Source organism: Diplotaxodon limnothrissa, linkage group LG9 (genome assembly GCF_057381915.1).
Source record: "Diplotaxodon limnothrissa isolate DT_005_m linkage group LG9, D_limnothrissa_male_GT1.1, whole genome shotgun sequence".
NCBI lineage: Eukaryota > Metazoa > Chordata > Actinopteri > Cichliformes > Cichlidae > Diplotaxodon > Diplotaxodon limnothrissa.
Window position 1 is genome coordinate 18,128,810 of NC_140604.1, and position 11,501 is coordinate 18,140,310.

Here is an 11,501-nt window from a genome sequence, read left to right on the forward strand (position 1 = left end):
CGGTAGATAGACTGGTGACAAGCATATGACAGACTGGACCACTTCCTGATGGGAGTCATGTGGTAAGAATGCTTTTTCTTTTTTGAAGGCTTGTAATTAGGTGTTTTAGGGGGTACATGACATACCATGGATGTGCACATGAGATAGGGCACACCTACTAGAAAAAGGCAAAGAGCAGAGCTCATGTGAGATCAAACTGGGCTTCGCTGCCCTTGAACTCAAATGACACACCAGACTCCACTAAACGTATAAGAAGTCTTGAGACCATTTAGACAAACACACTATTGTGTCTGTGAATATTTAGAGGCAAACATAGATGTAGCTTCTGGGAAGTTTGGAGGTACCTTAAACCTTCAAATAGAAAGCAAGGGGAAACATCTGGCTCCAAGCAGAAGCCGGCTTGTATAAGAAGCTATGGGAAAATCTATTCTGGCGCTCACTGGATATTTGACCTCAGTAAACATTTTGCTAGTAATTTCATAATCTAATTTTTTTTTTTTAGATTATGTGGTTATTAACTGATATGTAATTAAAGCGGGGTGTACTTAGGGCAGAGCCAATGTGCAGTAAGGGAACGTTATTCGCCTCAGGTGTGCAGCAGCACTTGGGGTTACTAAATACGACTGCAATATACAGGGTTCATCAAAAAGAACCATCCAATTTCAAAAGGCTATATTTGTTAAAGTAACAGACATAGAACCTTGAAATACATTTTAAAATACATGGCTGAATATAATGTTTTATATACAAAACTTGCAATTTTCACAACTGCTCAGCATGTCCCTTTCTAGACAAACAGCATATGTCCAGCAACCACATGAAACTCATGGATCCCCTCTTTGTAACAACGCATCTTTCGATTGTTACAGGCGAACAGCTGCAGAATTACAGCACTTTGAAATCAAACAACTCTTTTTGATACACCCAGTATATATTGGACTGAAAGTTAAGAATTCATTGTTAATTTAGTGCAACAGAATTTACAATAAACATCCTTTAAAAAAAAATCAAAACAATCTTTGGCTTGCCCTTTGGTGTGGTGGAAACTAGTACAAAAACTACTAGTTTTTGGCTTCCTTGAACCCCTGTTTGATTGAATCAAGATACTGACTTGACTGTTTATGGATGTACATATTTTTCAAATGTTAATTCTTTTCCTATATTTGTCATAAATACATACCACTGTACTTGGAACCTAGCCCCCTACTGCCTTCACGTTTATCTGTACACAAGTTGTATCCTGTATTAAAATAAGTGCAACCCTTTTGAGAAAAAAAATCCTCCAGCAGAGGTTAATCACAGTCTTACAGACTGGATCCACATGAAAGAAGTCTTTGAGGCTCCTCACTTAAAAATCACTTGTCTGAAATCAGTGGCTTTGTGAAAAATAGGATGATGCAGCAGATCAGAGGGGTCATCTGGACCATGTGCTATGCACACTAATTCATTAGTTTGGATTAGAGCTGGGCGATAGAACGATAACGATATGTATCGCGATATAACTTTTACTCGATAGAGAAATTAAGCTATCGCGATAGACCTCGCCGCTCTTGTCCTCTTAAAAAAATAAAATAAAAAATAAAAAAAGGTCAGCCAATCTAAATTAAGTAGCGCAGAGCCGAACCAATCACAGCCGCAGCGTCATGTCGCGTGACTTGTTACTACAGCACAAGTGCCAAGCCGCACGTGTGTTTGTTTGGGAAGCAGCCAGCGGGTAATGGAGGAAATGAGTGTGCCGACTAGAAAAATCAACCGAGCGTGACCGAAGAGTAAACAGATGATGGTTCCAATGCCGGAGAGATTGTCGAACGGAAGAGCCATAGAAGTTCCGTAGTGTGAAGGTATTTCGGCTATTTCAAGTCTGACAAAAAACAGAGTAGCGTGCACTGTAAATTGTACCGAAAGCAAGTCTGGAAATACAATAAACTGGTGCATGCGTCACACTGTGCGCCACGTTATTGTTTCGGTGAAATGAATTTCTACAATACTGTTACTGTTAATTCTACTCTCTGCAGTGGTTAAATGCTTACATATACACACAGTTACTGTCCCTCCACACATACGACTCGGTTCTGCTTCTATGCCCCAGCTTTGTTTACTTTTTCCCACCGAGGCTTCTAGACTTCTGATTGGCCAACATTTCTGCACGGTTAGGAATCTAGCGCCACCTGCTGCTTTGGCATGTTCATAGCAGCGTTTTCCTTCATTTCTGCCTTTATGTGTGGACGGGATTATTTTTTAAAACGAAAACGGAAAATCTCCGTTTTCAAAAATACGTGTGGACGTAGCCTCAGTCTCTGACTGGAAGCGCTAATTCGTCATTCGGCTTTTGTCAGACTAAAGTAACTGTTAAAACTGTTTGAAAAGCTAAGCTATACAACAAGGAGAGATTGAGAATTTCCTTTTAGTTCTCAGTTTATTTGATATTGACAAAAGTTAGTCAGTTTTGTCTGTTCTTCTGTAAAACAAACTAAGATTTATTTTTAGAATTAATATTTTGTTTCTAAGTGGAATTGACAATTTAGTCTGTTTTGTTTGTTCTATTTTGAAACTTAAACGCTTTAGTGGCTGCCTTTTGTGTAGTTTGCAATATTTGCCTTTATTTATCTGAAAAAGTCTCATGTTCCTTAAGTACATCTACCCTGTTGAACTTATTATGGGAAATAAATATTTAAATAAAAACAAGCTGCTGATTATTTCACATTTTACTTGTGAGCAACGGCACATTTAAATCTTACAAATATAGTTATTTGGCTTATATCGTGATAGATATCGTTATCGCCTGAAATGAAAAAAACATATCGTGATATGAAAAAATCTCATATCGCCCAGCTCTAGTTTGGATTTGCACAATCCACCTAATCATTAACTGTAATCAGAACCAATGCACCATGAAATAAAAATCAGGAATGAATTAAAGGGATTTTTTGGGGCTCATCAAAATCACACAAAGTGAGCAAGTAATACAACGCAATGAAACAAAATCACCAGCAACTTGTGGTTTTGAATTTGACATCAAAACATGCGATTAATACAAAAAACACATTTAATTTCCACTGTACCTGGACAGCCTAAGCCACTCTAATTTTATCAAACCGGTGTTTTAAGGTCAAATTTAAATACTAAAGTAGCAGAAACACATTCTACTTAAAGCAGAATAGAAGGCAAAGGGCTCTATATTTGGCTCATGTCTGCAGGCACATTGTCCCATCTTTAACAATCCTTTATCTCTGATTCAGATAAATCCTTTATCTTAATCCCGAAAGGTTATCAAGGGACAAGATTATAAATCAGGCTACTCTCCTGTGGAACCAGCTCCCAGTTTGGCTTCAAGAGACAGACGTCCTCTCTACTTTTAAGACCAGGCTTCAAACGTTTTGAGCAGAAGTCTGACATACATTTACAACGTCCTCCTTGCAAACACACTTGTAGTATTGGAGTCTTTGTATTCTTTCACCTTTCTGGAGTTTAATATATTATCCACCAACAAAACAAATGCTCTTCATCATGATGGATTCATGCTGGATGCTATGTTGACACTACAATGTGGTGCGGTGTGGTTATTACCTCAGTGCTGCCACAGCGTGGCCCAGCTCATGTATTACTCCACTGAGCAGCAGGGCGATGAAGAAGTAGGCCAGCTGACTTGTGGGTAGATTAACGCCGGGGACCTAAAGACACACCAGAGACAAAAAAAAAAGAAACTGACTAAGATACGAACATAAAACATAATTCACAGAGTTAAAAATCAGCATTTATGGTTAATTTTATCCTAAAAATGAAGAGCCAATTTAACCACAGTGTAACATCTTCCCAAATAAAAAATTCTAATTTGTATCACCACTAGGGCTGCCACGATTTGTCGACTAGTCACAATTACGTCGACTATCAAAATCGTCGACGACTGATTTAATAGTCGACGTGTCGTTTGAAGCTTTGTAAGATCGCAAAAGACGCAGGAATAATAGCAGGATTTAAGAGTGTAATAACGGACTGAAACAAAAGATGGCAGCACAGCATGTACAAGGATGCCAGCTGCCGTTAAACCCCGAAGAAGAAGAAGCAGCTGTGTCCCAGAATTCATAGCGCGGCCCAGCTTAGTTTCCAACAATGGCGGTAGCTAGTTAGTTTTAATATTACTCTTATTATTCTTTCTGGGTCACAAAATAAACGTTTAACATATTTTCAGGCGAGAATGTAGCTGTGTAAACCTCAAATATCGGCTCAGTTTATCAGGACACCACATATTTTCAAAAGCGCTCCGACGTTTTCGGAGACGTCTGTTACCCACTAGCTCGATAGCTAGGTCACTAGCGCCGTGAGAACACCGGACTCCCGGCAAATTGTTTTCAAACCCACCGCCGTCTTTCGCGACTCAGGTTAAATATATATGAGTCACTTAGATAAATTAAAAATGTTGTTGTTTGGCTTTTTTTTTTTTTTTTTTTTGTATTTTATTTGTTCCTGAGTAAATCGGTTTGGCTGAGATTAAAGTTATAGTTTTTACACAGCTGAATAAACGTCAAGCAGACAGCTGATTATCAGAAGTGTGAGATGCTGGAGAATATACTCCAGTGTCCTGTTATATTTTAGATAGCAAGGAGTTTATTAAACTTTACCGAAACAATCTGCAAATTTCATTAAAATTGAATAAACTATCATCTTGTCTTTATTTTTAGTTAGCACCTTAAAAGCTTAAAGCTGTAAGCTAATGATAGTTATATAAGAGCAGATGCTGCTGGTGCAATAAGCTGTAGTTTCTTGGATATAAATGGCCCACTAATAGCTTCCCATGAATCACCTACAGAGCTCCACTGGGGATAGGGCTCACATTTATGCACGGTTATTTGACACCATAATGAATAAAAAGTGAACAGGGAAACACTTCTGAAAAGCAGCGGTCTTTTTTTTTTCATGGCACAGACATTTGAATTTCACACGCTTATGATCAACTCTGAAGGATGTTTTTATCCAGTTACACACAGAAAAGAGACACAAAAGCTTACAGATTTAAATCTGATGAATACTTGCCATTTTCATTCAGCTGATGTAACTTATGTATAGAAATCACATTAAAGTCAACCTACCACCACCTGCAGGGTCTGTGGATCTCCAATCCGTGGGTTGTCTGTGGTCATCTGAGCGATGGTCTGCTGCAGAGTCCTTATCAGCAGCACCACTGAGCCCAACATGGCAGCGATGCCAAACACCAGACCACTGTTGAACCTGGGAAACACAGATGGGATGCAAATTCAACAAGTGCAATTTTGCTGTACTTTTTTCACATTTATAAATGTGAAAAAACTAAAGATTATTAAAGCTACACAACGGGAAAAACACCTGGAATTGAGAAACTCAGAAATGCCACACCAAGTCAGTTCCACACTAAGAGTATTATTTTTAAAAACAGTCACTACTACAAGTCATCTACTATAAATCCAAAAGTTTGGGGGTGTTAGCATAAAAAATATGAATCAATAAAACAAACATGTAAAAACTGGCCTGTCCTTCAGGTTCCTTCCTAAACTGTGTCATGGGAAAACAACTTCTTTGACCAGACGCAGATAGCGTTAGGACCTTTACCTTTGAGAGTAGAGTTTAAATCCTACAATCCAGACCAAATCCTGACCGGACCTCATCGCCTACAAACAGTCCAGAATGCTGCTGTGAGGCTTCTCATCACGTCCTCTAAATGGTCCTGGCTTTACATTGGCTTCGAATTAAAGCTTAGGATTCAAATCAAAATTCTTTCAAATCTCTGACAGTCAGATGCCCCTCTATATTAGTCAGCCTTTAAATCCATATGTAACTAGCAAGACATTACAGTTTATTGTTCAGTGCTGCTAGCTGTCCCACAGTCCAGGTTAAGGAAGAAAGGAGCTTTTGAGGTCTGTGGACATTTCTGATACCTTTAAGGGAAGCTTAAGACCAGCTTTTATCCCCATTTTATTTTTTTTTCCATCATTGTCTTCATCTTACTGTGAAGAGCCATGTGATGTTATGTTATTGAGAAGTGCTTTGTAAATGTTACTTGCTTACTGAAAAGTCAAAAATCGACTTACTTTCAGCATGTATGATGCATGTCTATCTGTCCATTTAGTCTTTAGAAAGAGAGAGGACATCTGCAGGAGGAAAGATGTCTGCTAACATCTCAAGCTATTTATTTTTTACATTTGCTGCCGACTTTAGCTTTTAAGGCTCGGTTGTCATACGGCTGGTTATAGGAAGTCAGTGCAGACTCAGTTTGCAATTAAAATGTAATCCTCTAAAATGTCTTTTTCTTCCAGGAAACAAATTATGTCCCGTGAAAGTAAGTCAACAGCTTCTCTGAATCCATTTACTGCAGAAAAGACGTTTTTAGAAATGTTATTAAATTGCCAAATGCTTTTATGATGAAAAAGGAAGGTTGAGGAAAGCTTTTAGCCAAACCATCAAGTATCAAAGTCAAAAGTAACACAGCGCCTCATTTACAAGAAAAAAAAAAGTATAATTTTATTGTAACTGAAGTGGAAGGAAGCAGGAATCTGAAGGTGTGGACAAGGTTTATAGAGGGAAATTAGTCTCAAAATGTTTTACAAACGTGCGTGTTATGATCCATAAGCATAAACTAACTTGCAAATGTACTTATTTATTGTGCGTACTGTATCTGTAACTTGTAAATGTATGTTTTGTAGTCGAGGAGTGATGGGCTGTTCTGTTTGTTCAGGAAAAAAAAACAAAAACAAAACGTTGTTTTATTTGAAAAACACATGAGGAAGCTCAGATGTCCCGGTTTTCCACTAGCACCTGAATCAAATCATTTGTACACATTTGTAAATGTTAGTTTAGGCTTGTGTGTCACAACATACACATTTTCTACCATTTTTGACACTAACTGCACTCGATTAAAGTTCAGAAAGACTACAGGAACAGCTGAGTGGATTATATATACAGAAACCGTACCACATGTAAAGAGCCCGGGGGTTGATGCGGGCGCAGTATGCAAATAGTCGGTTGAACATGGTGGTTTGCCATCTCACGTGAAAAGGAGACAACATCAGGCCACGACTGGCGAGCCATGACTCATAGCTGATCCGATGCGTCACCGATGACTGCAGGACAGAAACAAAGTCAGCGCACGAGCACATCCACATTTAGAAAGCACGTCTAACTGGAGTTATTCTGTAAGAGCTTATAGTGTTCACATATTTCCAATGTCCGGACCTCAATAAGCTGTAATCAGAAAAGGTTCTGCATATTGAAACCCCCAATCAGAAGGAGAATTTTACACTATTCATCTCTAACTTTATATAAGCTACAAGGGGTTACAATGTTAAAAATTGCCCACCGATGCATGTAATGATAAAAGCAGCCAAATGCTTAATCATTGTAAGAAAAGGAAAAGTCGAGGGAGGAGGACCGACTGAAATAGTTTACACACAAAACAGCTCAGAAATGAGGCCGCAGACTGCCTCTAACTTGGTAGGAAATAAGGTTTTTATGTTTTATAAATAAAACGAAGGCTTCTCAAATCTGAAACTGGGATTTAAACTCCACTGAACATTAAAATTGATTTTGCAGTGATATTTAAAGGCTTTCAAAGTCTTCATTAACTCATCTGTACACTGTTCAAAATGCAGCTGAAATTGAGCAGATGTTGATATTACAAGCCTCATTCACTGGCTCCTCTGTATCTTTAGATCTGACAAGATGTTACATGTTTTTACATGGGGATATACTTTTGGCTAGCAAAAGTGTCTGATTCAACTGCAACTTGCTAAGGGTCATTTAACCAAACCCCGTGTCGAGTCAAGAAAATCCTAAATAAATTCAATTTTGCTCACCCAGTTATAGTTTTTTGAAGTCGAAATATATGACTAATAGCTGGGATAGGATCCAGCAGGCCTGCAACACTAATTAGGATAGCCAGTTAATGAAAACTAATAAGTGGACGGATGCCCTGATGGATGTCTCAGTTTTAAAAAAAATAGGTTAATAACAAATTTTCTTTCTTTTTTCTCACTAATCCTTGAATGTGCTTCCACACTAATAATGCTACAGTGGGGCAAAAAAGTATTTAGTCAGCCACCGATTGTGCAAGTTCCCCCACTTAAAATGATGACAGAGGTCAGTAATTTGCACCAGAGGTACACTTCAACTGTGAGAGACAGAATGTGAAAAAAAAAAAAAAATCCATGAATCCACATGGTAGGATTTGTAAAGAATTTATTCGTAAATCAGGGTGGAAAATAAGTATTTGGTCAATAACAAAAATACAACTCAATACTTTGTAACATAACCTTTGTTGGCAATAACAGAGGTCAAACGTTTACTATAGGTCTTTACCAGGTTTGCACACACAGTAGCTGGTATTTTGGCCCATTCCTCCATGCAGATCTTCTCGAGAGCAGTGATGTTTTGGGGCTGTCGCCGAGCAACACGGACTTTCAACTCCCGCCACAGATTTTCTATGGGGTTGAGGTCTGGAGACTGGCTAGGCCACTCCAGGACTTTCAAATGCTTCTTACGGAGCCACTCCTTTGTTGCCCGGGCGGTGTGTTTTGGATCATTGTCATGTTGGAAGACCCATCCCCGTTTCATCTTCAAAGTTCTCACTGATGGAAGGAGGTTTTGGCTCAAAATCTCACGATACATGGCCCCATTCATTCTGTCCTTAACACGGATCAGTCGTCCTGTCCCCTTGGCAGAAAAACAGCCCCATAGCATGATGTTTCCACCCCCATGCTTCACAGTAGGTATGGTGTTCTTGGGATGCAACTCAGTATTCGTCTTCCTCCAAACACGACGAGTTGAGTTTATACCAAAAAGTTCTACTTTGGTTTCATCTGACCACATGACATTCTCCCAATCCTCTGCTGTATCATCCATGTGCTCTCTGGCAAACTTCAGACGGGCCTGGACATGCACTGGCTTCAGCAGCGGAACACGTCTGGCACTGCGGGATTTGATCCCCTGCCGTTGTAGTGTGTTACTGATGGTGACCTTTGTTACTTTGGTCCCAGCTCTCTGCAGGTCATTCACCAGGTCCCCCCGTGTGGTTCTGGAATCTTTGCTCACCGTTCTCATGATCATTTTGACCCCACGGGATGAGATCTTGCGTGGAGCCCCAGATCGAGGGAGATTATCAGTGGTCTTGTATGTCTTCCATTTTCTGATGATTGCTCCCACAGTTGATTTTTTCACACCAAGCTGCTTGCCTATTGTAGATTCACTCTTCCCAGTCTGGTGCAGGTCTACAATACTTTTCCTGGTGTCCTTCGAAAGCTCTTTGGTCTTGGCCATGGCGGAGTTTGGAGTCTGACTGTTTGAGGCTGTGGACAGGTGTCTTTTATACAGATGATGAGTTCAAACAGGTGCCATTCATACAGGTAACGAGTGGGGGACAGAAAAGCTTCTTACAGAAGACGTTACAGGTCTGTGAGAGCCAGAGATTTTCCTTGTTTGAGGTGACCAAATACTTATTTTCCACCCTAATTTACGAATAAATTCTTTACAAATCCTACCATGTGGATTCATGGATTTTTTTTTCACATTCGGTCTCTCACAGTTGAAGTGTACCTCTGGTGCAAATTACTGACCTCTGTCATCATTTTAAGTGGGGGAACTTGCACAATCGGTGGCTGACTAAATACTTTTTTGCCCCACTGTATAATTATCCCCTGCTGTTTTTATTGTGAATGGCACTTTCCTCTTTGTTTGTACCTGATTTTAATATCTTTTTGCGCTGCACCTTTGGACTCTCTTCTTCCTTGTTTACTTGTGTTTTGCTTTGTAATTCCACGAAATTTTAAGGGTTAGAGAGCAGATCTCTAGGTTGCCAGGTTTTCCAGGATACATGGAAATCCTGAGTTATACTCTACACTACTGCAGGTACTCGCTTATAGTTTACTCTGATAGCATTTAAAGATAGACAGGGTCTTATATTTCCCACATTTTCTGCTCACTTTAAGCATTAAACGCATCTCATGGACAGACATTGTGAAGTAATGGCCGTAATGTGTTTAATAGCGGGGTTTCCAGCGGTTCCAGGGCTGCTCTGGCCTGTTTACACGAGTGCCCACAGCTCAAACCTTCTAATGGTTAAATCCATTCACGTGCGTTAGCTGACAGACTGCTGAGCAGGAAGAAAAACAAAAAGGCAAATATTCACCCTGAGCAGCGTGTCCGCCAGATAGACAGCACACCAGCCTGCCATCACAAACACCAGCAGGGACACGGGGATCATGGTGCAGCCGTTACAGGACTCCACACCGCGCCGCCTTCATCACTCTCTCTGCCCGCCGTTTGTCACGCAGCTGGCCGCCGTCATTAGCGTCCAACGCTGCCATAAAATGCCGTCACTTACGGTGAACTGCAAACAGACAGAAAGGTTTGATTTCACGAATGCCGTGAATCGGAAGGAGTGTCAGCACTGCGCGACAAAACTCCGGCTTCTTCTTCTTCGACACTTTCTTTTGTCCCTGCCAATATTGCGCCATCAGGTGTTCAACTGCAGCATCTCACTTTTCATTTTGGGTAGTTTTTACAAATTTCTAATTTAAAAAATTAAAACAAAAATAATTACATTTGCAGTAAAAAATAAAAAGTATTTTTAAAAATTCACAAATTCTAAATACTAGTAAAGAAGTAAAAAATATAATTATAGAAATTACATATAAAAAGAAATAAATTAAATGACAGAAATTGATAGAGAGAATTTTTTTAATGTAAATTAAAAAAAAACAAAAAAACAATTCACAGTGGATTGTCCCAGTGCTTACTATATATAGGGCACAGAGCTGTAACCCTAAAAATGGAGAATTGCATAATCAGTTGGCTCAGCTGCAGACACAAAAATGAAAGTTTGTTTTTGGATATTAGATTTCATCCTGCCAAAAGGTCAATGGGGGTAAAAGGAAACCAATAAATGTGGATTGCCAGAGTCAGGCGCAACAAGAAAATAAGCTCCCAGTCTGACTCATTAAGCCATAAATGTGGCCAAGGGAACATAAAACTGCTTGTGGATAAAGGCCAACATGTTGCTGTACATCAGTTCCTACAGAGCCTTCAGCCTTTCAGAATAACTGTGTTATTTGAGCTTAATGAGGACACAGCTGCAGATGAAAACTGTCTATTTGGGTGCAATAAACCCCCCTCTAAAAGGTTAAACCCCAATTTCAGTTTACCTCCTCCTTTATGAGGTTTTACTCTTAAAGTAAGTAATATCAAACTTTGCCACAGCCACATTTATCTCCTTTTAGGCCCTGCGGCAACAGTTTGTGGTTGTGCGCTTAGTGATACCGATTATACACACCATGGTGTATTTATTTTATCCACAGACAGGCAGATTATATTGTTTGTAAAGCTCCTTTTTTCATTATTTGCCTATGAAATAAACTTCCTTTTGGCATTTCTAGGTTAGTTTGGAAGATATTTACATAGTCCTGAGGAATATGTAAATGGTTATTCCTCAGGACTATGTAAATAACTCGATCACCTTTAAGTCACCTTGGATTGTCAGA

At 39.5% G+C, this 11,501-nt stretch overlaps 1 protein-coding gene across 1 annotated transcript in view; it reads right to left on the reverse strand.

The window, feature by feature from the left end:
• The window catches only part of mbtps2 (membrane-bound transcription factor peptidase, site 2), a 29,119-nt gene extending 18,704 nt beyond the window's left edge, over positions 1–10,415 (reverse strand). The window contains exons 1-4 of the mRNA XM_085362043.1: positions 10,151–10,415; positions 6,943–7,091; positions 5,088–5,226; positions 3,568–3,671 (exon numbers count right to left, since the gene is read on the reverse strand). Of these exons, the coding sequence (XP_085218169.1) occupies positions 3,568–3,671; positions 5,088–5,226; positions 6,943–7,091; positions 10,151–10,225 (467 nt within the window). The 5' untranslated portion in view covers positions 10,226–10,415. The remainder of the gene's footprint in view (positions 1–3,567; positions 3,672–5,087; positions 5,227–6,942; positions 7,092–10,150) is intronic.
• Between the last annotated feature and the right edge of the window lie 1,086 nt (positions 10,416–11,501).